Source organism: Fusarium mangiferae, assembly GCF_900044065.1.
Source record: "Fusarium mangiferae strain MRC7560 genome assembly, contig: FMAN_scaffold014, whole genome shotgun sequence".
Classification (NCBI taxonomy): domain Eukaryota; kingdom Fungi; phylum Ascomycota; class Sordariomycetes; order Hypocreales; family Nectriaceae; genus Fusarium; species Fusarium mangiferae.
The window spans coordinates 494,228-520,657 of NW_024573934.1; the positions used below are offsets into that span (position 1 = coordinate 494,228).

Consider the following 26,430-nt stretch of genomic DNA (forward strand, 5'->3'; position numbering starts at 1 on the left):
TTAATTTACAGTGGCATTTGACATCTCTGCTTTTGCAATATAAATAAACCGAGGTTATGCACCGAGAAGCAGCAGAACGTGCATACATAAATCTAGGAGCGGGCTGAATTGTCTAGGAGATCAGGCTCTGAAGTTCTATCATGGTTCTACCGACAAGTCGTCTCCTTTCCCCTTCCTGTGGTATATGGAACGCGTTCAAACAATGATCTCATTCGGCCAGTTGGCCTTCAAGAGCTATCGGCAGCGCCCGACTTGTGGAAGTAAACCATTATACAAAACCGGATGACGAGTGGTGATGTAAAACATACGTACTCATTGGATTGGCCGAAATCACGGCATTTTGCTCCGTATGCCGGGTACCGTAGTAGTTTCCGGCCTCGCTAGCTCCTTTGAACCCCGCGCTTCCGCGCTTATCAGGTGTGCTGATCCATTTCCCCTCCCTGATATGGACGGTCGACCGCCGGACAAAGTCTGCCCAAAGCTTCGGAACGGAATAGTACGAGGAAGCATACTAGACGCTCAATACCTGAACGCTACCATGCCCCGACGTGGCGGCGGTAGGCACACGAGATCGTACGGGCGCCGTTCCCGGGGTGGTTGCCACTCATGCAAGCAGCGACATGTACGACTTCGAAATCTCAAATGGTCTACAAGATACTGACGCAAAGAGGTCAAATGCGACGAAAGTAGGCCAACGTGTACGAATTGCGCAAAGAAGGGCTTGATGTGCGACGGGTACCCACAACGAACGTTGAGGTGGTCGTACAAACACGAGATAACGGCGAGTGAGACATCGGAACAGCATCACAAGTCGCCAGAGCCTCCAAACGATAGCCGATCGAAGTCTAATGTGATTCTGGACGGGGCTGATGTCTCTACCCGTGAGGAAGTTGCTGAGGACATTTACCCAATACCGGTCCCCGAAACAGCTCTTTGGCCAGAATCAGAATGGATGGGCCTAACAGATCTTATTGGCTTGGATTCTACGAACATGTTCGATCAGGACTTCGGTGATAGCCTTGGATCGGTTGCCATCGAAACTCCGACCTTGGACTTTTCGACTTCCAACTGGCTACCGGACTTCTGCTTCGCCATGTCACCCCAACAAAGCTCATGGTTAGATCTTGGTATAGCCGGCCAAACTCAACCACCAGGGATTAACTCAGACTCTTCCATGCGGCTACTGAAATGTTGGTTCGATGAAGTATGCCCGGCATGGTCCGGTTTCGACTCCAAGTCTAACATGAATCGAAAGATAGCCGAGGACCTTTGGCAAAGCTCTCCCCCAGTCTTTGCCGCTCTTCAGAGCATGTCAGCCAGTTTCCTGTCTGCACGGCTGCCGCAAATGAGGCACTCTGCCATGAGCCTGCTAAAGACAGCAACACTGAGCGTTCAAGCTGAGATACAAGAGCTCAACGAGAAGAATGTCCTAGACGAGATGCCTACCGGTATCATATTCGCACTAATCTGCCTTGGGACGACGATTTGTTGGTTGGATACTCGTCGAGTGGGTTGGCCGTTTCTGCAAGAAGCAAAAACACTACTCCGCTGGAGCTCACAACAACAGTTTGCTGCTGATACTGACAAGCTGGATTTCTTTAACAAGAGTCTCACCTACTGGGATATGTTGATATCTTTCATATATGATCCAGAACCGGAGGCTGATATTCACCAAGTCAGCGCACTCCCCTCATCCTACCAGAGATCCAGATCGTTGGATACTTACAGCCAGTCTTCCTACGAAACGGAGCCTCATCCCTGGACTGGCGTCTCACTACTGAGCACGACCCTTCTCGCGCGGTCGATTCGCCTTTGTCGGCTCTATCGCCATCGAACTAATGAACGAAATCTTGACTCGCCTCCAACAACACCAGGAATTGAGCAGGCAAAGGAGTTGGAGGTAGAGTTACTACAACTGCAGCTTTCGCCCAGGCCGTCGCTCAACGATACTGGCGACCAGCGCACGCCAGCTACTCACCTCCTACATGTTGCTGAAGGCTATCAACTCGCCTCCTTGCTACAGCTCTATATACAGTTTCCTGCCTTATTAGTGCCCCATTCTCAACTTGTGCCGCGAGACCCCAGTGAACAAGAGATAACCATGCTATGGCACAAGCGCATCATACCCCTAACTCTTCGGCTCATAGAAGTTCTGGAGCATATCCCGTCCGAGTCTGGCAGCTGCGCTATCCAGCCGCTTTTATATATCTGTGCTGCCACAGGTCTTCGATACACACCAACCTTACCACTTGACGCAGAGTCAAACTCCATCAGCGGTGGTAGTCAGGTCAAGCCAAGGCCAATGGAGAGCATTCTTGACTATCTGGACCTTCTCAAAGACCCACTTGAACATTCCAAGGAGGAGGCGGACCCTTTATCCGTGTCACAGATGGCGCTTGACGTCAGCAAAGGGCGAGCCTTTATCTTACGGCGTCTTAGTGTCTTTAAAGAATGCTTGCACCCTGGTCCAATCGAAGTCGCTGAAAGATTTACGAAAGAATTATGGGCTACTTATGATGAAGCACCCCGGTGGAGTATGGACGTTTGTTGGATCAGCCTTATGGAGAAGAAGGACCTCCGAACGTTGTTTGGATAATTAGACTTCCAATTACATGTGTATACTTCACTAGGTATCTGGAATAGTTCCCATTGAGGCCATTTGGGCTGTTGATGGATACTCATCTTGATAACATGGATAATAGCAGTATATAAAGCACAGTATTATAACCCCAACAATCAGAAGTGAAGAGCGAATACCCCGACACAAAATCCCTTTGCGTCCATCATGGGTACGATCAAACCTCATCAACAGTCTTCTTCCTGTCCTGAAGCTCGTGTGCGTTGACCTGAACCTCTGTGACAAATTTGTCAAACTTGCGAAGATTGACCTTCTTCTCAAACCTGTTGAGCGTTAGCCTCATATACTTAGACAGATAACATCGATAAAGTTTAACATACATTTCGTCAATCTCGGCGGGTGTTCGGCGTGCTACCTCAGGGAGGATGAACCAGGCGATGACAACAGCAACTGTGCCGGTACCAGCAAAACTAAACCGTATTTATCAGCAAGTGTTCAACAGAACGGAAACCTTATCCATGATACTCACAAGAAACCAGTCTTGACTCCCCACTTGGCCGATCCGTTGATCATCAATGGGGTACAGAAGCTGAAGATGATAGCGATGCAGTTCGACACAGCCAATGACCAACCAGCTGTCTGGGCTCTGAGGCGCTGTTGCGGAATCTCAGCCGCGAAGGCGTAGCCGATGGCTGAGGCACCAGTCGTGGAAAACGTAGCGAGGCAAGCGAAGAAAATCTGCAGGGACACTAATCAGCCAAGAAGGAAATGGTCCCGCTGAGATGAGACTTACAAGTAGCGAACTAGTAGCCTTGGCTGTATAGTCGAAGCAACCAATGATACCCAAGCACAGAACCGAAACGACCGTGACAGCATATGGGTAGACGGTTAGAGGACGTCGACCGATGGAATCTGTTAGTGTTGCAGTGGCGATCATCGAGATGAGCTGAACGGATGAGAGGATGAGAGTCACGAGGAACGGATCCTTGTTTCCTGCATATTGGACTGTGAGATATTGTTAGAAGCTTCGCAGGACACTAAGCAGCGAGCACGTACAGAAATATGTCGCGTAGGTATTAAATACGGCTAGACCAACAAACTGCTGTGTGATCTTGGGCCAACCGGAGATGATGAATCGAATCAGGTTGCGACCCTTGAACACAGCCCAGGGTCCCAGCTCGGAATTTTGCTCAGCTTGTTGGCGTTCGACGGCGAGGGTAGAAGTCATGATTTCCTACTCCGGAATTAGCAGCTATCAAGATAAAATAAAAAAACCAAGTAGGCACTTACGATTTGTTGATTAACATCGTAGCCTTCGACATTGGCGAAGCATCGGTTGAGCACTTGAGATGCCTGCTCAACCTTGCCTTTGCTCGCTAGCCACCAAGGGGACTCGGGGATGAGAAGGAAGGCGATAAGAATGCAGCCGATCATAGCCCACTACAAGTGGTGTTAATTTAAATCCAAGAGATCGAACAAGGAGTCATGGGTGACTCACCTGAGTGTAAATCGGAGTTCGGAAATCGAGGGGGTCGTTCGCTTTGAGCTCCTTGAGCGCCACGGAGGCAAAGAGCTGGCCTAGGACAAACCAGCTACTCAAAGTTAGTACATCTGGTGCGAATGGACAGTAACTATCATGACTCACAAACTGTAGGCATTGATGAAGAAACCTCGGAGCTGAGTAGGAGAAATCTCGGAGAGGTACAGAGGCATGGTGGACTGCAGCATACCAACACCCATGCCAGAAAAGAGCTTTGCCACAAGCCAATGCTGCCAGTGCGTTGCGAATGATTCGGCAAATACACTCTACTCGGTTGAAAAAATGTGATCAGTCCCAATCCTTTTGTCAGAAGTTGTGGCGTACGTACCGCGGTGAGAACAACCCAGATGATCATCATCGCAGCCTTTCGGCCGAGACGCTCAGTTGCATATTGAAGGAGCTAGAAATATCGTCAATCAACGATGAGAAATCTCGAGCATGAAGATTAACGTACGACTTGTCCGATGGTCTGGCCTGCTGACTGGATACCTCCCCAGGCCGAAATGTATTTACCCGCAATGATGGTCGTGCCAGAGGTAGAGAATTGTCGTATGAATCCAGGGTTGGAGACAATTCCGCCGTTGAGATTGATCTCTGTTGCAAATGAATATTAGCAAATAGTCGAATGTGAAGACCCGGCGCAAGACTTACGATATCCATCCAGAGATGCGGAGAAGGCTGCAAGCATGGCAATACAGCCGACGCGTTTGAACCTGCGAACACTTTGCCAAACGCTCAAGTCATCAAGCTTGGACCTCATAAGAAGTCCTTCGCCTGTGTCCTCGACGGTCTCGGTGTGAGCTTTTGCCTGCTGCATTGTGGTATTGGTGTTGATGCTGATCTGGACTTGATGCAGCTGAGATCTTGGTTCCGCTCGATCTTTATGGAAAACAACTTGGCGAAACAAGGTCGTATTTTTAATCCATTCCTCCACAACTGAACGCGGGGCCCCAGACTTGTCCGCCCCAGGCCTGGCTTCTATGAGCTAGTGGCCATGCTAGAAGGGCAAACCCCACTGCGGAGGGCGAATGATTGAGTTTGACTGGGGTCCGCGGAAACCAGTCCGTTCATATACGACTACTAGACCATGTAGCAGATCCAATCAGACGAGGCTGTCAGGGATATCACGGCAACGATATCCGAATCTTCATACTAACAGAACATAACAGGTTTAATCACCTACACCATCTTCGTCTGAACAATGACCGAGCTGAGCTTTTCTCGGGTCAAAGATGCAGCGCAGAAAGCTTATTGCACTCGGTTGCGTTTGAGCCGAGGAAGAACATCCATGGTTTAAATATCGTTTGATGATCATGAGACTGACATTAAGCTGCGAAGGGTTAAGTAATAGGCGGAGAGAAGCCCGAAATTAGAGTAAATCTGGGGAAAGGTCTGTTTTAGTCCATGTTCCCCAGGATCAGGGTTGCTCTGGTATACTTTGCTTGATCGTGTAAGTGGGCAAGTTGCGTAGTAACGGGATTGAGGTACTCCAGGTGATTTGACTCCGACGATCAACGAAGTAAGTCAGAAACCGTGAAGCCTCAAGAATAAAAGGGAGCTTAATGCCACGTAGAATAAAGAACTATCAAAATCATCCTCAAAAGCTTCTTCCAATATCTCACTGCCAACTGTATGATAAAAATGGCTTCACGTATTAGCACTGCCTGGCTCATCGCACAAGCTGCCACTGTTTCGGGCTTATCTTTCAACGTCCCATCATCTCCGCCCGCCAACTCGAGCGCCCAGCTTACCGATGCCCCAGTCGGCGTTTCGTGAGTAGTCATACTATGGCCGACGTAAGATAGACTTGCTAATCATCCGCAGCTTTGAGTTCTTTGCTTTCCCAGGCTACTGGAATGATGTACCTAGCACTTCCACCTGTCTTCAGAACTTGAAGGACCTCTCGGGAACTTGGCCGTCTATCAGAATCGGTGGAACAACACAGTATGATTGATATTGTCGCTTGTTGTGTTGCTGCTTACATGGTGAACAGGGACCGAGCTACCTACGATGCTTCCTCTAGCCAGCAGGTCACTTATACAGTGGCCAACGCTGGAGATGCGCCAAGCACGCTTACGTTCGGGCCGTCCTTCATGTCCTTGGCAGGCACATACGACGGAAAAGTGACCATAGGCTTCAATCGTCGACTTAACAACCTCGCGAACACCGTCTCTGCCGCATCCAAGGCGGTTGATCAGATTGGCAGCCTCCATGCCATTGAGCTTGGCAACGAACCTAACTGTAAGTCCTATCCATCAACAAATTACTCACAGCTTACGGTGGGTCAGTTTTCAGCAGCAGTGATCCTATCGCCCAAGGTTCCTCCTGGACAGCTTCAGCGGACTACGCCAGCGAGGTAAAGTGGCAAGATGCCGTGTGCGGCAATCTCTCCGCGTCCAACCTCATCTCCGCCGGTGTGTTCTTCGGAACCAGCCCTATGAGCATCACAGGTTTGACTGCAGCCGAGGGCCAGGCCAACAGCTACGTTAGACAGTACTGCTCGCACAACTACCCGCAGTCCAAGAGCACTGCCAATCTAGCAAAGTTGATGAGCCATAGCGCTATTGCATCCCAGATCAAGCCTTTCGCGAAAGAAGTCGCGGCTGCAACTGCTAAGGGCAAGCCTCATGTCTTTGGAGAGACCAATTCTGGTAAGGCTATTATCCCGGCCAAGTAGTTACCATGGCTAACAAGACGTCCTTAGCTACTCAGGGCGGTGGCGGCATCAGCCCAACTTACGGCGCTGGGCTCTGGCTCCTCGACTATGTCATGCAAGCCCTAATCATGGGTACAGAGGTACGAAGCCCCGTTCATGGCTCTCTTCTGATTCTGTAACTAACGAATTGCAGACTCTGTACTTCCACCATGGTACCATCGGAAACTGTAAGTAGATCACATTCCATTATCCCGGTAGCATCTAACACGATCAACAGGCCAGTACTGCTGGTGGGGAAAGTACTCCATGGGCTCTCCTTATTTCGGCGCCTACTTTGCCACCATGGCTCTCGCTGGCGCTGACAAGATCGCCCCCTTGGATGATCAGACGACTGGTTACGCTGCATATGCCATTTACAAAGATGACCAGCCCATTAGGGTTCTTCTGTATAACTCTGACTACTACACCACTGGCACTCGTCCTTCTCAGACTTTTACTCTGTCCGGACTTTCTGGTTCCACTGTTTCAGCCAAGAGGCTCACTGCCGCTGCTTCCACGTCCAGAGTCGATGCCGGTCAGAGCCCGACCGTCGCTGGGCAGACATTCCAGAATGGATCATGCAAGATTCAAGGTCAGAGCACGGTTGAGTCGGCGACTGTCTCGGGGGGAAAGGCGACGTTTACTCTTCAGGCTTCCGAAGCTCTACTGGTGACGCTGTAGCGGGCAACATAGTGGCTGCTTCAATAGTCGGAGGTCGGTGGTTGAAGACGCGGACTGGGGCGCGGCCATTCTGAGAACTAAGTTTTTGCATGGGTTGAATTTGCAACGGTAGTAGCTAGCTTAGTTTTTAGTCGTACTGGTAGCAGAAGAAACATGGCATCGGTAAATATTCCACAGTCACTTGACCCGATGCCCGCATTGAATTGGAGCATGCCATTTCCCCTCACTGGCAGCTAGCGTCGTGAATGAGGAAATGATCAGCTGGCGTCAGACTAACGCATGCTAGCAAATGTGCTTGGATCAGTGACCCCCGCACTGAACGCGTGCTCGCTTTGACATGACCCGAAGCGATACGAGCTTTCAAATGAAAGCCGTAATGTGCTAGCGACCTCTTGAATATTAAACTTCAAATAGTCTGTTATCTTTCGTTGCATGATCACTCGCTTCAGTCAAACATCTACCGTATTAGGAAGTGACAGAATGGCGCCATTACAGGAACAACAAGTAAACACCATCCTGACCTGTTCCATCCAGTGCACCATTAAGCTAATACGCTCTACAGATCATTAACAAGCTCCAATCTAATTGGATCTGGATTCCTGACTGGGTCGACTCCTCCAAACAAAACACTGCCGCACGCATCGTCATATTCAGCCGCAAGTTTACTCTCGCCTCGCGACCGACTCGAGCGCTCCTCCATTTCTCGGCCGACACGCGGTACAAACTCATCATCAACGGCACTCGAGTAGCTGTTGGGCCAGCGAGAGGTAGTCCGTTGATATGGTACTATGACTCGCTCGATATTGCTACGCATCTCAAACAGGGCGATAATGAGATTCACTTTGTAGTGATTCGCTATTTCCCGTCGTCTCGAGGTGGAATGCCTTTCGAGAGAACTTCGTTCCCTGGATTGACTGTTACTGGCGGTGTTGAGTCGGATGGGCAGTTGATCAGTCTTGACTCTCGGGAAGGCTGGTTGGCTCAAGAGGATAACTCGATCCTATTCCCTACGGGAAGACCGGACGATGTCTTCCTTCATGTAGGTTTTAAACTTCGTCTTCGAAATGTACACTGACCCTCTTCAGATTAACGAACACATCGTACCTGGCCCTTCAGAAGATAAAGTCACACCTGTGCCATACAACATCAAGACACTCAACGGAGAGCTTCCACCATGGCGTCTTCGATCTCGCGTGATCCCCACTCCAGAGCAAACACCTGCTGCTGTCAACACCGTCAGAAAGAACGTCGGAACCTTGAACTCTGATGACTGGGTCGCATATCTCTCAGGACAGGCTCCTCTTACCCTTGCAGCTGGGTCTTCACACACACTCGAAGTCCAAGCGGACGTGCATTCAACGGCATTTCTGCGCTGGACGTTCAAGGCGACCCGAAAGAGCCAGATCCGAATGAAGATCACTTACAGCGAGGGCTATGAGAATGAACCGCGCTCTTATCCATTCTTCAGGTCTAAGTCTGACAGGTTGGACGCGACCAATGGACATATCATCGGTCCTTACGATGACATAACGCTTGACCTACCAGCGTCGCAGACTATAGTTTACGAACCATTTTGGTTTAGAACATTCCGTGTTATGCGATGGGAGATCACAATTGGATCCGAGTCTGTGGAGCTGTGTTCTTTTGATGCCACGCAAGTTAACTACCCCCTTGCAGTCAAGGCAAGCTGGGACGAGCCAGGAGACAAGGACGCTAAACAGATATGGGATGTATCCATCAGAACTATGAGAAATTGCATGTTTGACGGATACTCAGACTGCCCTTTCTACGAGCAACTTCAGTCAGTATTGCCTTCACGGTCCATTGTCCTGAGCTGACCATTTTCTAGGTACTCCGGTGATTCCCGTTCCGTGGGCTTATTTCACTATCTCCTTTCCGGTGACGACAGACTGATGAGGCAGACAATCACAAACTTTGCTGCATCCGTGACCCCTGAGGGCTTAACACAGTCTCGCTTCCCTTCCCACGTGCCGCAAATCATCGCTGGCTTCTCCCTGTACTGGGTCCTCCAGATCTACGATCACCACCTCTACTTCGGCGACACAGCATATACACGGTCATTCCTCCCTCGAATCGACGGTGTCTTCGAGTTCTTCGAGGCTCATATTGATGAACTGGGTCTTGTTAGTGGGTTTCCTGAAGATGTTTGGCAATATGTCGACTGGGTCACTTCTTGGGGCGCAACCGATACGCACCCAGACAAGGGAGTTCCAACATCAGGGCGGGAATCGAATCGCCATACTTACTTCAGTATGCTTTATGCCTATGTCTTGAAGCAGGCTGCTCGTCTGGTCCGAGATGTCGGTCGACCTGGCTACGCGGAAGAGTACGAATCTCGCGCGGCATCTGTAATCAAGGCGGTCCGCGCTCATTGCTTCGATGGGAAGTTCTTCACGGACTCTACGGCTGACATCGCGGGTGAGGGGGCTTACTCCCAGCATTGCCAAGTATTCGCCGTCATCAGTGGCATCGCGACGCCCGAAGAGGGGCCACGGCTTCTTAAGGAGTCATTCTCTGATCCAGCCTTCTCCAAATGTTCTTATGTCATGATGTTCTATGCTCTGCGGGCGTTCGCTCTCGCTGGAGACGAAGTCTACGAGTCAGCATGGGGAAGTGTTTGGGACCCATGGCGAAACATGCTAGCTAACAACCTCACGACCTGGGAAGAGGATGACGTGCGGCAGCGCTCAGACTGTCATGCATGGGGTAGTGTTCCTATTTATGAGTATTGCACCGAGCTGGCTGGTCTGCATGTCATAGCACCAGGTTCAAGCAAAGTCTTATTTTCGCCAAGACTGAACTTGAGTCGAGAGTTGAAGGCAACGGTAGCGCTTGGTCCGGGCAACACTGCCACAGTGTCGTGGAGTGTCGAGGATGGTGGTCGAAAGAAGGTCGAGTTACGGCTTGAGTCGCCAGTTTGTGTTGTAAGCAAGTTGCCTGGCGGGGAGGAAAGGGACTGCGGTGTGATTGATCACCTTACATTGAGTTTCTAAGCTAGAGAAGTGCTTTCAGGACAATACAATGGAAGGGTTCATTTCAACAGCATCTGGCTTGGTCAGACATACATACTTCCACAAATAAAACATGGCTTTTCTATCTCTCACTTTCTTAAGTACTAATATCTACATAACGCTAGTATTCAACGCTCAATCATCATACACAAGCTGCAATGGCCCCTGACGATCTGGCCTCGTAACTTGATCCACCCATCGACTATCAGGAGTGTAGTAGATCTGCTTCGAATCTCCCCACTTCTTCGGCCGCAAATCCTGCACCATGACCACACGATCTGCCTTCTCGATCTTGACAGGCTTTTCAAAATTCTTCTTCGGCTTCAGTCCAGATCCAATACGTAAGTCCGTCCAGCCCATGGTGAGGCGTCCCAGCTTAAAATGCTCCTCCCAGACGAATTTCTCACAGCTACCAGCATTTTCCAGGAATCCCCCGAGGAGCTTTTTAGCTAAGTTCAAGTGGGCATTTTGTCGATCTTCGTAATAGCTCTTGAAGTTGGGGCAAAGCAGATTTGTCAAGTTCTTGGCGCGTAATAGAGCGAGGGCCATTGCATCCTACTTTTGGTCAGTCTTGACATTCATGGAAAGAGAGGTATAGCAACTTACAAAGTCATCCTCTTGGGGCGCAACCTCAAAGACTCGTAGCGAAGGTAGGTTCTTGGTCAAGATATTCACATTCTCAGCTGAGGCAAATGGAATATCCCATGGCTCGCTGCCCATATGCCGATAATGAAAGCGCAGTAATTCTAGGTTTGTATGCTTCACAATAGACTGCAGCAATCGCCTCGAAAGTCCCGGATTCGACTGCACGTTGGTGTTGTACATGTTGTAATCATGTATCTCCAAGCTGGTCAACGAGTCCAACGACGAGATGAATCGATACTTTCCCTCCAGGTGCACCTCTGTCTCGGCGTAGTTTGATGTAGGCCCAGATCCTTTCATGTCCAAACACAGCTTTCGAAGGTGGATATCTCGCTTGTCAGCTTTACTGAACAGATCCTCGAGATGCTTATAGAACGTGAGTTGTCCCTCTTCGAGACCCATGAGGTTAAGCTCCCTCAGCTGGAGAAAGTCGAAAGCTCTTGTGATATTCGGCATCACATTCTCACAAAATTCACCACTGAAACTTATGCCATGTAGAGTCAGTGATTTGAGCGCCGTGAAATCATATCCTTGTTCCGAAGCATCAAGGTTGCGAGCTTTAAGTTTGCATTCCCAATCGCCAAGAAAGTCAGAGTAATACTTGGATGTTCGAACTTCCAGAGCCTGGAGGGTTGATAGGGAGTTGAGTAGCATGCTCTGTAAAGGTCTTTCCTTGGCCACACAAAGTGATCCCCAACCCCTGTCTTCGATGCAGATGTGCTCGAGATTACTGAGTTTGGCGAGTGGAATTATAGCTTCAGGCTTTATGCTATGTTCATACGGGTCTAGTCGTATAGATTTGAGACTCTTCAACTTAGAAAGACCCTCCGCCATTGATCTTCAGTACTGTTAGTATAACACAGCCCACTATGCAGGAATTTACTTACTGAGTTAGGTCCTTAGCATCAAAGACTTCCAAGTTATGAAGGTTTTTCAAAACCTCTTCAAAATACCTCAACAAAAAGGGCTTGTGTCTCTTGCCGGGGTCAATCTTTCCAATGATCATCTGCCGGACATTGCTGGCACAAGAAGGCACCGCAGTTGGATCAAGGAGAGTTGAGAACTTCTCTTGTTGACCTTTGTACTGACCCTCTCTCTTGAGCTGTTTCTTTTGAGCTATGCTTAGATGAGGTTCAATTCGGCGGATGACGTGGGGAATGTGTGCCCAGAAGTATGTTGAGACGGAGATGCGTTTATGGATGATGGCCATTACGACAGCATAATATCGCTTGGAGGTGCAGGCCATCTTGACCATGCTTCTTGAGTCATTGACCTGAGCTTGTCAGTGCTTGAGATTTCACGCTTGAAATTGGTGTGGACTGACGCTTTCGAGGATCTGTTGGAGAATCTCGGCTGGCAGGACTGACAAGACATCGTCAGGAACTGGGACCGTCTCATCCTCAGTCTCGATCTCGGCTGCGGCATTGGCCTTCGGCTTTGTCTTTCTACCGGCTGATGTTGTCGCTTTTGCCTTCTTTGTCGGTGCTTTCTTCCCCTTTGCTGTCGACTCATCTTTTTCGTCTTCAGCCGGGGCTTTTCGCTTCCTCTTTGGTGGGGCAGTAGGCGTAGGCGCAGATTGAGCTGATTTAGCAGCGACGCCTAAGTCAATGTTGCGGATCCTGGCGCTCCTTCTCGTGGACATTTTGACCGAGAGAGAACGGCGATAGAATGTTACTCTGAGAAGAATTGAGGATATTTAAGACGAGAATTCGCGTGATTATGAAGGACGCGATGGATTTAGGGGAGATTGGATGACTAGAAGCTTTGATGGTGATTGATTGGCCCGCTCACTGGTCTAAGCCACTGTAGCCTAGAGTTAGTCTTCAGGTGAGGCGCTTGGCTCGATTCAGGAACCGCCGGGTTGATAATGCTCTGATAGAACTACTAACTTGTCGACTTCTTTGCAAGATAATTCTCGACATGAATGCAGGCTATTTCTTTATAAGACACTCTTGAATATTTATAGCCGATGCTGCCATTACATCAGCTCTTCATGGCTCATATTCTACGCCGTTAGGGTTGCTGTTCCGAACTCTCTTCTTAATGTCAAAATAATGCCAGTAGGAGCTCTCTATTGGTCACCAGATCGGCCCACAATTCCGTCCGCGGAATGTGTACACAACTCCCTGCCCTCTACTTCGCATACCCAAGCAACACCCATTACATCAGATAACAAACGAAGTCAATGCCCTCATAGTTGAACTAAATTTGGTTTCAACATCTGACAATGCTTATGGCTAGTTCAATAGATGAACAGAGGCAGTGTTGACAGACGATGTTCAGCTGGAACAGGACAACTTGTTAAACAGAATATCCAAACATGTAATTAAAGCGGTTTCACACAAATCTGCTGTTTGGAGATTCAGTTACGATCACGACGGCAATTGAATTTATAAAAGAAAACTATCAAGAAAAGATGGAATTTGAGACAACAGTTCCAATTGCATCAAGCCATTGCCGTCTATTGTCAAAACAGCCATGTTGTCAAAAAATTCGACAACTGCAGGGTAACTGAATGCACATCTGGGCTTGCCATCGGAATCTTATCCCCGCTTGGACCTCGCGTCTAAGACAAATCCCCCGCCAAGCCAGTAGCACGCGTCTAGGCGACGCCTTAATGGTCCCTTGCACAACCAAATACCACTCCAGAGTCTCCAGATAGCAATCCCTATCGCACCCTGAGACTCTGCATGAGACACCACCACCAACAGCCTGTGATATCTGGTTCTGAATAGCTAAGAAAGCGCCACCAATTGTGGCAGAAATGAATTGGAATTCCGCCCCTTTTTTGCTGCCCATCCCTTGATCACAAGGCATACGTGTTGTTCCCTCCAGGATGCTCATAAAACACAAGGCTGCAGCCACCGTGCTCCTCTTTTCTGGAGGTTCATTTTAGTTTCAACCTTTGCTATGGATCCCAAGTTGGAAATTCCGGGGGCTGAAAAGCTCCCAACGCTTCCTGCGATACCGACGCTGTCAACACTCCTAGCACTTCCAATTGTCGCCAAGGTTTTAAATCACCCCAGCCTGCAGAACCTCCCAGATGTCTCCAATGTTCGAAAAATTCCAAGAGCCCATATCGCAGCCGTCGCGTTTATCATTTCCGCTCTATCACTTATTATTCTGAGTCCCTGGAGCTGGGAAATGGATGGTTCGAGCTGGTCGCATCACCGTCACAAATATCGCGATGAAGACCGTAAATTCGCCCTCGTCGTACCGGCCACGTCTCCAAGCCCCGACCTCTGCAAAACCGTCGTCACGGCCCTTGCGCTCGGCTACCCCAGTCCCGTTATCATCAACTGGGGAATCGATCACCGACTCATTTCTCACTGGAACGGCGGTCACAATTTACCCAAAATTCCAGGCATTGTCGACTATCTCGACGCAGTTCTGCACCCTGATGCGCATCCGTCTGAGAGATTGAGTGAAGATGATGTTATACTCATGGTTGACGGTCATGACGTCTGGTTCCAATTGCCCGCACAGATCATGCTCGAGCGATATCACAGGATCAATAAGGAGGCCAATGAGAGGCTGCGCAAGCAGTGGAACAAGAAGGGGAAAATGCCAATGCAGCAGACTATCCTCGTGGCCACTGGCAAGAAGTGCTATTCCGGTCTGGCGGACAAGGGCATCAACATTCAATGCGAGAAATGGCCCGAGAGCCCAGAGCGAAAGGATCTCTACGGTCCTGATACAGAGAAAGATGGTGAGCATTGGCAGACGAACAGGCCTCGATGGATCAACGGTGGTGTCTACATCGGCCCCGCTGGCGATATGCGCCGCTTGTTCCGTCGATCTCTGTTTACCATGCAGGCTGGTATCGGAGAGGGAATCAAGATGCACAGTGAACAAGCTCTCACAGGTGAAGTCGTCGTGGAGCAAGAGATCTTTCGGAAATTCCAGAGAGAGAAGGGAAGACCCAGGCGTGGCATGAGAAACATGCTGGACAAAAAGCTTGAGTATGGTATTGGTCTTGACTACGGTCAACAGATATCGATGCAGACTCAGTGGACTCAAGATGACGAAGGTCGCGATCACGGTGCTTTCGTCACGCTGGGTGATCAGAAACTCATCGATGAACACTCCGCTGCCTTGGGCATCTCACCAACACGACTAAAAGGTCTACCCGAGGATATCAAGAATGCAGAGAACCCACTAGAGCTCATCCAGCCAGACGCAGACTGGAACAACATGTCCCTCTACGCCGACTTCTTCCTCGAGACCGTCCCCGTCATTCTTCACCACAACGGCATGCACGGGCTGAAAAGACGTCGCTCAACATGGTGGGACAAACCATGGTACTACCATCACCTCCGAGAGCTTCTCAAGATGCAGATTCAGAAGAAGGGTGAGCCTGAAGATCCTCTTGCGACGGTCAAGACAGAGAATGGGAGGGTTCGGTATTGGGGTGTTTCGGCGGAGTACGAGAGTAGATACCCGAGACAGATGGTTGATAACGCGTTTGGGAGATTGGATAAGATGAAGTTTGGGGAGATTTGTAGACATACGAAGAAGGCGCCCAAGGGGCCGAACCAGGAGTGGTGGGAGGAGGTGTTCCGTGATACTGAGGGGCCTTGGGGGCATTGAGTCGGTGCCTATAAGAGGCTGCCTTTTGGCTGAGGACTGAAAGTTCCTCAATTTGGGACATACATCACCGTATAGATGAGTAGGGGTAGCTGTGATTGGTGCTGGATTGGAGTTTATTGTGTTGGCTTGAAATTGGTTGCGTTTGGTCCTGTTATAGTTTTGTTGTCTGAAGGTCAGTTTTCGAACAATTTATATCTCTCATCGCGTCAGAATGATTGTTTAGTACAGGTGAAGTATTGGATCTGACTTTGCTGGCTCAGCTAAGATACGACTCTTCAGTCCTTCATACGAACTCTGGAACCGGGTTTAGAACATCTCAATGTCCATGTCTACCGCAGTCAGTTCACCATAATCCTTCATGGTCTTCTTCGCAATGTCGACCCACCATTCCCGGGGCCGCCCTCCATACAAGGCCTTTCTGTACTCCCACCACTCAGGCCAGAATCCCGCCATCTCCCAGTCAATAATACCAGTGACAGCCCCGGTTTCTGGTGCAAGAAGGATATTTTCCCATGAGATATCTGCGTGTGCAAACACGATGCTGGAGCCATCAGGAAGTTGGTTGCGGTATTTCGCAACCCATTCTGGTCGCGGGCAATTCTTGATAGGTGTGACGAGAAAGTCATTGAACTCGGCTACCGAGGCAAATGGACCGCATGTAGCCATGTTATCGATGCGATGATCATATGCTGGACCCCCAGAACAAGATCCAATCCACCCAGGTTCAGCTGGGCGGATGCGATGTAGCTGAGAGAGGTACTGCTTCAGTTCGGAGATTGTTCGTGCTTTTGATGCTTCTGTCATGACTGGCCATGCTTCATCGAGCTGCATTCCGGGGATTCGTTCCATCAAAATCCATCCGAGCTCTTTGTCATTTTTACCCAAGTGAACTTCAAGAACAGCGGGTACAGGGACTGATGTGTGATCTCGTACATATTCCATTGCCTCGACCTCCCTGCGAATCCGATAGGTGTCGCCTTCTTTACGAAAGGGTGTCAATGGGCTTTTAGCGGCATCTTTCTCATTGTTTGGCACGGTAGAAAATGGTGTCACCATTTTGTGAATGATATGCTGGTGGTGAGGATATTGATAGTTGAGGAATGCGAGGGCACGAGTATTTTGCCCGTATGTGTTTATTGTGTTCTTTACCTTTGTGGCCTGGGGGCTGAAGCCTCTTATACCCTCCTAACCTTATTACAGTTGAGAAACTCACGACCAACAGGTTTAGAGCCGGTTCGGATCAATTGTGCATCCGAAGTGTGAAGTTACATGTAAGCAAAAGTATCTTTTCTATAATCAGGCTATGGTTTTGATACCTTCTAGTGAGTTTATTCCCGTGGGATTCTAAATACAGGATACTCCATCCCCGCTTCAACCGGAATGATGTTGAACTTGACATAGCTGTCAATATTCTCCGGCTCAAGAGCGATAAACGCCAAAGCGGCATTCTGTTGCCTCGTGCTAACGTAATAGCTTCCGACCGGCAGCACGACTTCTCGAGTGGTCGAGTTTGTGGTGACCGTGTTCAGATAGGTGCCTTCATACAGCTCAGGTTCAACAGCTGAAGACTCAATTGTCAATGTTTCCAAAGTTCGCCTAAACTCGTAGTTCATCCTCTCAACTTTCAGTCCTAAGATTTCAAGTCTCTCGGCGACGTCGGACCAAGTTCGCGGAATGATGTAGGCTTCGGGTCGGGGCCTGGTAAGATTCGCGATTGATGGGGTAGTCCGCTGGAAGTCAATTGGTACCTGTACGACGCTGCCGTTGCGAGTATCAACCATGGTAAATGTCCTGTTCTCTGGAACGTAGGAATCTGTGATGACGATATCTTCATCGCTGTTGATAAAATCCTCACGGGCATCTTCAACAATCGACTTGACCTTCTCAGCGTTATCTCTTGCTAACTCAAGAATGGTCTGGATCTTGATAAGAGCAGTCGCAACACGACGCTGGAAGTGTTGATTGGCAATACGAATACCCCGCATCTCAAGTAAAAATGAGATCGTCTGTGTCAATCCAACGGCATTGCGACCAGTGCGTGCCTCGGTCACAGCTTCAGTGAAGCGAATGCGTGAGCCTTCAGTGCGGTTGGAAGGCCCAGTAACATATGGCTCCCACCGGAGGCCGTGGGACTCAAGTTCCTCTCCTACAGCTGGGATGAAGAAATCGAGCAGTTGTTCGCGAATCTTGGGATGAATGTTGGGGTTGATGCCGCCGGATAGAAGGGAGTCAGCTCCGTGCTGGTAGTGGCCGCCGTAGATCGTAGGCACAGTGAACTCGTCTGCCATGAAAGTTAGTCATAGTAATTAGTGGACTTTGATGGGCACTTACGCATGTCGAGCGCTATATGAGGGTTCCATTCACTGACGGTTCGTTTAATCTGTTTTGATTGTCCACGCATGAGCTTGAGATGCTCCCGGTTAGGATCGAGATTCGACGCCAACTGTCTCTGGAAGTATGCAACGCCATCAACATTATACCTGGGAAGGATCTTGATGTCCATCTTCTCCAAGATCGACTTGGCCCACGAAGGCTCGGCATCCATCTTACCCAGGAACGCAAGGACGGACTCATCAGCAGCTGGCTCATTACCGTGGATCGCAGCTTGGAGATAGATGCGGAGTTTGTCACTGCTCGAGTTGGTGCTTGGAAGAGAGAGGAAGACATATGGAATAGCACGGCCTTCTTCGGATTCAAAGGTCGCTGGCTCATAAGTCATCCAGTCATGCTTCTGAGCTAGATTTCGGATAAAGTAATCTTCAAAATATTAGTAAGTATTCCGGAGGCATTGACATTAGTGGTCTGACCGAGTTCAATGTCGTCAGTAGGCCCTTCTGTGCCGTTTGAGAACCGAGCCGGAACCTTGTCGGGATTCAGAAACGCAGGTGATCGGAGAGTGATGTTGACATCGGGGAAGTTGGCCGAGACGAGGTCAGAGTCCTTGCTTGTGGGTGCCCAGTTCTCGCCATATTGGAGACCTCTCTGTATACCGCCTGACTGTCCTGTGACGACGGATACGAGGGCCGCGAAACTAATAACTCGTTGAGCCATTTTGGAAAAGCTCTAGACAAATGGGAGGATCTCCAAAGCACGAGCAGTGTTACTTTCTATTGCGTTGCGGGAAGACCAGCCTTTAAATACGACGCATTATGCTCCTTCGAATCGGTCTCGGTCATTGATCGGAACTTATTCTGAATCCGTTCATCGCTTAAAGCCGATCGTCGCATTGCATCTAAATATCGTGACGTTACGTAGGATTTCATTATCAATTACCTCCGCATTCTAACCAAGTTGATGCAATGGACTGATTGACGAACTGAGGGGTATGCTTGGCAGCGATGATACTCTGGAGACAGTGGATGATGAGCAAAGAGAATTCCCGAATGAGGTAGGTCGGTAGATAAGCTTAAGTAAAACTCCGCAATAACCCGATTTTAGCACAACATTTATCATGCTTCGCTCGACACTTGGATCTGCATCTCTTTCGATTCCATCCCAGTCGTATTGCGCTAACCTTTGCAGAATGCACAGCGCTTGCCAGTCTACCGCGCGATACCAAGCACGCCTACCCCAAGATCTAACTACTCAATCACCTTCTACTGAAGGCCCATACACTGTCTCGTGCCAGAGCCACTGTACAGGGCAGCCCCTCGTGATGCTTGCCACAAACCAGTTCGCTCGATGCGAGGCCGATATACATGACCACGAAGTGCAAAGCCCATGCTCCACGTCAACGTTTTAATATGTTGAAATCATCAAGAGAGAAGCCTCAGCCGCAGATCAAATGTGTCTGCCGAAGCACATGTGATTTGCAATAAGAACTTGGAAGATGGCGACGATGAATCGGAAGCGCTTTAAATCAGCTGCTAATAAAGCCATTTGTTACAGAATCAACACAAAAGGAACTCTTATGGGGCTAGAGTATGTCGAGAAGATCGAGAGGCTACACTGACTAGCTGGCTAAATTGAATCAATTATACGAACAAAAAACAAGCTTTAATTCGAGGAATATCATCCCTGTATGCTAGAACAGCTTTAATTCAATCACCATCAAATCTCGTCTCTTGCTTTCTCCCACCTGTGCCCGGAAAGGTCCCGCACTGCCCGTTCGGGCTACATTGGCGGTTGATCAATTTGGTTCCATAGGCTCGAAGCCATTGATAAAGCCTTGGCCAACGTCATGAGTGTGACTCGACAGGATAAACTCGTTGGGGGCCATTTTACAACGCAGGCATATTATAAGTACAAGGCTTGATGCCATCAAGCCAGAAGGAAGATTCAATAAAAGCGCCCTTTCCAAGCCACCATCATGAAGGCATTCGCAGCAGTCCTCCTTTTGGCCTTTCCATCGATCGCCGTATCGCTGACCAAGCGTGACTGCGACTCCTTCGATCTGACCGCTCCAGGGCCTAAGGGATGGTCTCAGATGGGTCAACCGATCCGCGTGTCAGAAATCGTAAACTGCACCGCGGAAAGAGCCAAAAAGAATGGCGATGGCAAAGGAAACTGCAACATTCAGCGCTATATAATGGGCATCATCGCCAACGCAACTATCAACAGCACCGACGGCGCAACATTCCAAGCCCCATCCCCAGCAAACTTCAACACTTCCATGACAAACAAAGAGGCCATTATCAAAGCTCTGAAACACGATATAGGACCATTGGGAAACGTCACCTTGGATAGGCTCGTCGTTTTACCTTTTATTGCCCCATTCAACACAACTCCAAACGGGACATACGGGTATTGGACATTTACGCCTGCAATACAGTGCTGGCGTGGACATCCCAAGGACTGTGACGGTGATTTGGAGGAGAAATTGGATGGCTATTCAGCCGTGGTTTGCGGCTTCAGGCTTAAGAGCAATTCGACGCATGATCCTGTCACCACCTATGAAGGCAACGTTAGTTTCGTGAAGCTGGACGAGGAAGATGCTCTGATCAAGTCTGAGATCAGGCCATGGCCAAGTCTCAGCAAAGCTCAAGAATGGGCTTGGGAATGGAATGAAGCTGATGTTGACTCTGGGGCCGTGAGATATTATGGGATATCGACGGCTGCCATTTGGGCATCTCTTGCCTGTCTTTTTGTATTTATTTAACCTGGGACCTTTTATCGCATTTCGGCAAAGTATGGTATCGGCGCGGCACATATATCCTGTTGACAAGCACAATATGACAGTGCACTTAATCCCCTCTCGAACCTCACGTTGCGGAACCATGATGAGGTGACGAAAAGTAATACTATCAACCCTGTAACGCGCAACCTCCCACATCGGAGTATTGACATTGTTGGTCATCCTAGTTTGCTGATCAGTGTGGTTTCATAGGCCTTTAGACAGTCGCGCCGCCTTGGCCAACGTCATTGAAGCGACGAAAGGTGAAAGAATTGGGGGCCATTTGCAAGATCAAGGCAGCAACACACGGCATACAGGAACTTGTTCAAGTCCTGGCCGTGCTCTAGGTCAACGGCCAGTTTATATGTAATCCGCAATTGCAGTAATGAAGCTTATAATCTTCTTCCTTGTATTTTTCCCAGCAGTATCGCTGTCGCTATCAGAGCGGAGCTGCCAGACTTTCAAGCTAGAATCCCCAAATGACTCCAAAGGCAACTTTGATAAAGGCAGTTCCATTCATGTCACTAAGCTAGTCAACTGTACCGCAGACAGAGCAAAGAAAGATGGTGACGACAGGGGCAATTGCAGAATCCAGAGCCCCAAGATAGGTATTATCGCCAATTCAACAATCACCCAGGACGACGGTGAACCCTTCAAAACTTCTCTAGGGAGCAACAAAAGTATACTCGAAGCAGCAAGAGATGTCGCGGACTCAAAAACTATGCGCGGGTACTGGACCTGGGCGCCTGACATGAACTGTTGGCCCGGGACTCTAGATGACTGCGATGATGACGATGATCTGGATGATACTGAGGTGGTGGTCTGCGGCTTCAGGATTGATAGAAAAGGGAGTAACAAGAGCGACGCCGAATACCGTGGCAGGATTGGGTTTGTGGAGAATAATGATCCAAATTCTAGGATCAAATCTGGTGTTAAGCCTTGGCTAGACTATGAAGAGGCTGTTAGTACGGCTGAGGCGTGGGTGAGGAATGATGTGTAGGAAGAGGAGTCGTTGGCTATAAGACTTTGCAGTGCTGTCCCGACTCTCATTTGGTCATTGCTTGTCTCTCTGTTTGCATTACTTTGATAAGCTAACCCTAGTGCTCGGATCTCGCTATAATAACATTGCACAATTGGTTCTTCAGATGGAGATTTGCTGAACATGAATAGCCTGTTGTGTATCTTAGGTACGAACCAGCTCTCACACTACTAAGGAATAGCTCTTACATGAGCATCCAGTCATTATTAGCATCTATAATTTGGTGGTAATTGTTAAGACTGGCCGCGTGTAAATCAGAGGTCAAATGGAGACATTTTCACAAGAGTGCCGGCCCAGAATCCGTGCCGGTATGATTGCCGGTAAAATGTGCCGGGAAAGCTAAAGTCGTCAGCGGTAGTAAAATCACACATTAACGCGGTTCTTTAGTCAGTTCTGAATTGTATCCTGTATGGTGCCGGATATGGGACCGGCTTCTCCGTAGTAGCGAGTTCAAGGAGTATAAATCCCCTCATTGACATGGCCGAAAGTCTGTAGACAGCGACATCTAACAGTGAATGCACACGTACTCTGGTTTCCTGGAGCTTAAGACAATAACGGCATCTCGAAGTGAAACAACAGGCTATTTATACAAGATCCAAAGGGCTCGGCAAGATGCCATCAGACCTCACCACCATTTCAACATCAGAGGGATGCCCAGGTAAGCAGCACAAAATCTCGACCAACCTTACATCAAGAAGCTAACCCTTTGAAAAAGCCATCGGACCCTATGTAAATGCCTTGTGATTAATTGGCAGTATTTGATTACTAACTGATACCACAAGTCGCAAGCTGTAGTCGCGGGCTCTTATGTCTTCCTTTCAGGCCAGATTCCAATCGACTCAACCGGCAAGCCTCTCCAAGGAAGCATCGCATATAAGACCCATGCTTGCTGCAAGAGCGTCCAGTCAGTTCTGTCAGCGGCCGGCAGTGACATCAGCCGCGTGGCAAAGGTCACAGTCTTCTTGGATGATATGAAGAACTTTGCGGAGTTCAATGCTGTTTATGAGACGTATTTCACGCATAAGCCGGCCAGGAGCTGTGTAGCGGTGAAAACACTGCCTAAGAATCTAGAGGTGGAAATTGAATGCGTGGCTTTGGTTCACACCCAGGGATCTCGGCTCTAAGTATGTGTCATAAGACGGAATTCCAGAAGATGAGATAGGCGGATAGTTTTGGTATTTAAATGACATATGTAGAGGCTCTAGTATCATCTATCCAATCCCTGAGCATTTCACTATCAGTCAAGAACTCTTATCGGTGATAGTTGAGAGGTGTCTTTAAAATTTAGTCATGCAGATTAGCCACAAAGTAAGCCGACTCAGTTCTCTCTGCTGGTTCAAGCTCTCGACCACAAGTCGCAACTGCAAATAACACATCTAGATAACTAATTACAAATGTCACTGCACAAAGAGCAACGGAGATCTGAGTTTCTTTCCTTGAAAAACCCTAGATTCAAATACACTACAATCATCAGGGCAATACCGGGTAATGTTGTCGTAGACACCTGTTTTGGTCGCGAGATAAATGTATAAAAGAATGATAACCAAAGGGCTATCTAAGAAGGCCAAAGTTATGTCAAAGCTTACTTCTCACAGCCTCCTCCTCTGTAACAGACCTGATCAGGTCTCGGACCTTCAAAGCCACACCGTAGCTATAAGTATACCCAAGAGTGTTAAAACCATAAGCGTGTATCACATCGCCCTCACCCTCCAGTCGATATCCTCCTTCTCTACTCGGTCGAAACCCAACCAAGTCTTTCATAACATGCTTGCTCAGATCCACATCCTGGTACAGATCATTAGCGACGAGCTTCATACGTCGTAAAATATCTGACCGCACTGCTGGGTCAACATTCTGATCCATGTTGCCTGGCTGACTGACTCCCCCAACAATCACGCCGCCGCTGTACATCCGCGGGATCTGGTAGGTGTAGTGAGAGCCCTGAAACATGATCATTTCGTGAGAATCACTTTCGACAAGCATCGTCTGGCCACGAACAGCGACCACGTTTTTGTCATTCGCAAGGTGGAAAGCCCCAAGGCCTGACGCGTTGACGATTATCTTTGTCCGTAGAATTGACCTGGCTTCCTCGATGGACTTGACTTCAGCGCGGATGAAACGAACTCCTTTCCGGTCTAGTACCGCCTTTATCCAGGGCAAAAATACTGCTAGGTTGACAGTCATAGACTGATACTTGAAACCAATTTTGGCGGTTGCTGGAAGATCCTTCGATGGCAGACGGCGATACTTGGGGGCCATCCGTTTGTACCAGATAGTAGAATCGTTGTCTCGGTCGTCATAGAACTCAGTCACATCTACCACCTGATAATTGACTCAGCAGGGAATCCTTGCGGGAAAATGGTGCCCAGGGCCACTTACCTGTACTCCACTTGTCGGGTCACGATGGGCGAGTGCCCAGTAAAACTTGAAGCTCTCGGTCTGCAAATCATGCCCCTTGTAGTCCGGGTGGGGGAGAATGCCAGCACCAGCCCTTTACACAGCACTTGTCAGATTCGAGGAAATATTCATCAGGGCTGAGTGATCCCTACCATGGGCTTGCCCACTGCTGAGATGAATCATCTCCAGGTAAATCACGGGCGACGATGGTCACAGAGTATCCGGCATCGACGAGAGCGAGAGCAGACGTGAGCCCGATGATTCCAGAGCCGATTATGCCGACTTCCATTGTGAATGCTTTGAGCTACTTTTTCACAAAATGTTTGCGGTTCTTGTAGAGTATTCTACCGACAGGGACATTGGTAGCAATATTTTGAGAAGACGTCCGTTGATAACGCGATTGCATGCGATACAAGCCGGTGCCGGTCCTGATAACCAGAGAGTGTCGAGCCATGTTGGTGCAGCTAGGCGCTGCTTACCGGCACGTTGATTGTTAAGGAGTGGAAATACCGCTAGACAAGAATTGGTAGGTCTTCTGAGAGCACTGGAATGTGCCGGTGATGAAAGCGGGGCCGTAGCCCGGAGCTTGGACTGTGGAGACAGCCCGGCACCTCGACCGGCACAACCGGATAATTCGGCGGAATTTTCAACGCAAATCGCATCTGGGGACATATCGATCAGTCAGATAGATATTGCTGAGTCCTCTGCTTGTCATGCCATGACACCTGGCTTAGAAACTTAGCAAAGACAAGTCGCGGCATTGCATAATGACTTCGCCTAAAGACAGAGTACTACTAATTGGCAGCGGCGGCATTGGCACGATTGCTGCTCTCAATCTCGAAAGAGGAGGTTTGGCGGAAGTCACGTCCGTCTTACGGTCTAAATTTTAAAGTCGTACGCAGCAAGGGATTTACGATCAGGTCTTGCCAGCATGGCGATATTCACAATTGGCGGCCTACTGAAAGTATGTTCAGCCTGAACCTCAGACAAGATGAAAAAGTCCCGCTGACTTGCGAAATAGGCCTCGATGCTATTCCGAGTAGATATGATGCACAGGGCCGACCATTCGACTATATCGTTTGTTGCACCAAGAATATTCCCGACATCATCCCTACGTTATGCGATATCGTTGCACCTGCAGTCACTCCCGGCCATACAGCCATCGTCTTGATACAAAATGGCCTAAATATCGAAAGACCATTTATCCATCAATTTCCGAATAATGTTATTGTATCCGGTATCAGCAGAATCGACGCCCACGAAGTCGCACATGGTGTCATCGAACACAAGCAGAACGACGTGCTACATATCGGAGCTTTTAATAACCCGTCCTTGCATCCAAAAGTACAAGAAGCAGCGGCGAAGCGCTTCGTAGAGATATACAACAAGGGAGGCAAGACGACATGTCTATACCAACCAGACGTCGATCTCGACCGGTGGAGCAAATTGGTGTACAATGCTTCCTTCAACCCGATCTGCGCGTTGACTCGCGTGAATACTGGCGACCTACAGAGAACAGGCAGAGTCGTGGATACTCTTGTAATACCTGCGATGAAGGAAGTTTTGGCTGTAGCGAAAAAGGCAGGATACGAGCTTCCAGAGAATATCATCAACGATACAGTTAATAGTAACCCGATAGATGAGAGCATTACTCCGAGCATGCAAATAGATCTGGAAAAGGTAAAGACTTCACCTAATGCAGATAATAGTTGATGTCTAACAGGCTGAGCTTCAGGGTAATTTTATCGAACACGAGAATATCATCGGGGAGGTAGTTCGAGAAGGTCGCGAAAGAGGAGTGGCGACACCGGTGTTATCAATTTTGTACGAGCTATGCTGTGCGGTGCAGTGGAAGCTCAAGGAAAAGAGAAGTAGTAAATAGATTAAACTGTTAATAATTCCATATGTTTTAATCCCTTTTTTCGCTCTTGTCCATGTCGCCAAAGCATGTTGTTCAAAAACTGTTGCATCGAAAGACCTGACATTTGATACTTGCATCACACGCTTGACCTCACCATTCGCTCCTCGTGGTGTGCAACAACTTGTTTTTGCTTCCCCTGCAGTTGATAGTCCGGGCGGGTTCGGAGACAGGCGAGTAGCCATTTCCGCACTCGCATAGCGGA

The 26,430-nt window shown here is 48.9% G+C and overlaps 13 protein-coding genes across 13 annotated transcripts; 8 read left to right on the forward strand and 5 right to left on the reverse strand.

Annotated features, from left to right (window-relative positions):
• Nucleotides 1-724: 724 nt before the first annotated feature.
• On the forward strand, nucleotides 725-2,596 carry FMAN_15064 (uncharacterized protein; the record flags this gene model as incomplete). Its single annotated transcript, XM_041822604.1, has 1 exon — nucleotides 725-2,596. One exon carries the CDS (start codon nucleotides 725-727, stop codon nucleotides 2,594-2,596), a length of 1,872 nt encoding a protein of 623 aa, XP_041688267.1.
• Nucleotides 2,597-2,795: 199 nt separating this feature from the next.
• Nucleotides 2,796-4,935, reverse strand: FMAN_15063 (putative maltose permease (MalP); the record flags this gene model as incomplete). The annotated part of the gene is made up of 11 exons (XM_041822605.1): nucleotides 2,796-2,901; nucleotides 2,959-3,048; nucleotides 3,108-3,316; nucleotides 3,372-3,583; nucleotides 3,635-3,812; nucleotides 3,869-4,018; nucleotides 4,077-4,170; nucleotides 4,224-4,384; nucleotides 4,447-4,518; nucleotides 4,573-4,712; nucleotides 4,770-4,935. 11 exons carry the CDS (start codon nucleotides 4,933-4,935, stop codon nucleotides 2,796-2,798), a joined length of 1,578 nt encoding a protein of 525 aa, XP_041688268.1.
• An 824-nt stretch (nucleotides 4,936-5,759) lies between these two features.
• Nucleotides 5,760-7,494, forward strand: FMAN_15062 (uncharacterized protein; the record flags this gene model as incomplete). The annotated part of the gene is made up of 7 exons (XM_041822606.1): nucleotides 5,760-5,890; nucleotides 5,943-6,062; nucleotides 6,112-6,359; nucleotides 6,407-6,769; nucleotides 6,823-6,914; nucleotides 6,968-7,001; nucleotides 7,052-7,494. 7 exons carry the CDS (start codon nucleotides 5,760-5,762, stop codon nucleotides 7,492-7,494), a joined length of 1,431 nt encoding a protein of 476 aa, XP_041688269.1.
• A 480-nt stretch (nucleotides 7,495-7,974) lies between these two features.
• FMAN_15061 (uncharacterized protein) lies at nucleotides 7,975-10,508 on the forward strand (the record flags this gene model as incomplete). Its single annotated transcript, XM_041822607.1, has 4 exons — nucleotides 7,975-7,998; nucleotides 8,057-8,533; nucleotides 8,580-9,295; nucleotides 9,344-10,508. The coding sequence occupies 4 exons, from the start codon at nucleotides 7,975-7,977 to the stop codon at nucleotides 10,506-10,508; spliced, it is 2,382 nt and encodes a 793-aa protein (XP_041688270.1).
• A 153-nt stretch (nucleotides 10,509-10,661) lies between these two features.
• FMAN_15060 (uncharacterized protein) lies at nucleotides 10,662-12,810 on the reverse strand (the record flags this gene model as incomplete). The annotated part of the gene is made up of 4 exons (XM_041822608.1): nucleotides 10,662-11,081; nucleotides 11,133-12,006; nucleotides 12,056-12,441; nucleotides 12,493-12,810. 4 exons carry the CDS (start codon nucleotides 12,808-12,810, stop codon nucleotides 10,662-10,664), a joined length of 1,998 nt encoding a protein of 665 aa, XP_041688271.1.
• Nucleotides 12,811-14,078: 1,268 nt separating this feature from the next.
• FMAN_15059 (uncharacterized protein) lies at nucleotides 14,079-15,758 on the forward strand (the record flags this gene model as incomplete). Its single annotated transcript, XM_041822609.1, has 1 exon — nucleotides 14,079-15,758. One exon carries the CDS (start codon nucleotides 14,079-14,081, stop codon nucleotides 15,756-15,758), a length of 1,680 nt encoding a protein of 559 aa, XP_041688272.1.
• Nucleotides 15,759-16,064: 306 nt separating this feature from the next.
• On the reverse strand, nucleotides 16,065-16,814 carry FMAN_15058 (uncharacterized protein; the record flags this gene model as incomplete). The annotated part of the gene is made up of 1 exon (XM_041822610.1): nucleotides 16,065-16,814. One exon carries the CDS (start codon nucleotides 16,812-16,814, stop codon nucleotides 16,065-16,067), a length of 750 nt encoding a protein of 249 aa, XP_041688273.1.
• Nucleotides 16,815-17,086: 272 nt separating this feature from the next.
• Nucleotides 17,087-18,809, reverse strand: FMAN_15057 (uncharacterized protein; the record flags this gene model as incomplete). Its single annotated transcript, XM_041822611.1, has 3 exons — nucleotides 17,087-18,039; nucleotides 18,090-18,515; nucleotides 18,566-18,809. 3 exons carry the CDS (start codon nucleotides 18,807-18,809, stop codon nucleotides 17,087-17,089), a joined length of 1,623 nt encoding a protein of 540 aa, XP_041688274.1.
• A 1,258-nt stretch (nucleotides 18,810-20,067) lies between these two features.
• Nucleotides 20,068-20,856, forward strand: FMAN_15056 (uncharacterized protein; the record flags this gene model as incomplete). Its single annotated transcript, XM_041822613.1, has 1 exon — nucleotides 20,068-20,856. The coding sequence occupies one exon, from the start codon at nucleotides 20,068-20,070 to the stop codon at nucleotides 20,854-20,856; it is 789 nt and encodes a 262-aa protein (XP_041688275.1).
• A 400-nt stretch (nucleotides 20,857-21,256) lies between these two features.
• Nucleotides 21,257-21,871, forward strand: FMAN_15055 (uncharacterized protein; the record flags this gene model as incomplete). The annotated part of the gene is made up of 1 exon (XM_041822614.1): nucleotides 21,257-21,871. The coding sequence occupies one exon, from the start codon at nucleotides 21,257-21,259 to the stop codon at nucleotides 21,869-21,871; it is 615 nt and encodes a 204-aa protein (XP_041688276.1).
• Nucleotides 21,872-22,522: 651 nt separating this feature from the next.
• FMAN_15054 (putative BRT1 protein, down-regulated by mating factor B) lies at nucleotides 22,523-23,034 on the forward strand (the record flags this gene model as incomplete). The annotated part of the gene is made up of 3 exons (XM_041822615.1): nucleotides 22,523-22,568; nucleotides 22,626-22,639; nucleotides 22,693-23,034. The coding sequence occupies 3 exons, from the start codon at nucleotides 22,523-22,525 to the stop codon at nucleotides 23,032-23,034; spliced, it is 402 nt and encodes a 133-aa protein (XP_041688277.1).
• A 451-nt stretch (nucleotides 23,035-23,485) lies between these two features.
• FMAN_15053 (uncharacterized protein) lies at nucleotides 23,486-24,596 on the reverse strand (the record flags this gene model as incomplete). Its single annotated transcript, XM_041822616.1, has 3 exons — nucleotides 23,486-24,232; nucleotides 24,290-24,401; nucleotides 24,460-24,596. The coding sequence occupies 3 exons, from the start codon at nucleotides 24,594-24,596 to the stop codon at nucleotides 23,486-23,488; spliced, it is 996 nt and encodes a 331-aa protein (XP_041688278.1).
• A 478-nt stretch (nucleotides 24,597-25,074) lies between these two features.
• FMAN_15052 (putative 2-dehydropantoate 2-reductase family protein) lies at nucleotides 25,075-26,189 on the forward strand (the record flags this gene model as incomplete). The annotated part of the gene is made up of 3 exons (XM_041822617.1): nucleotides 25,075-25,156; nucleotides 25,329-25,987; nucleotides 26,043-26,189. 3 exons carry the CDS (start codon nucleotides 25,075-25,077, stop codon nucleotides 26,187-26,189), a joined length of 888 nt encoding a protein of 295 aa, XP_041688279.1.
• Nucleotides 26,190-26,430: the final 241 nt, after the last annotated feature.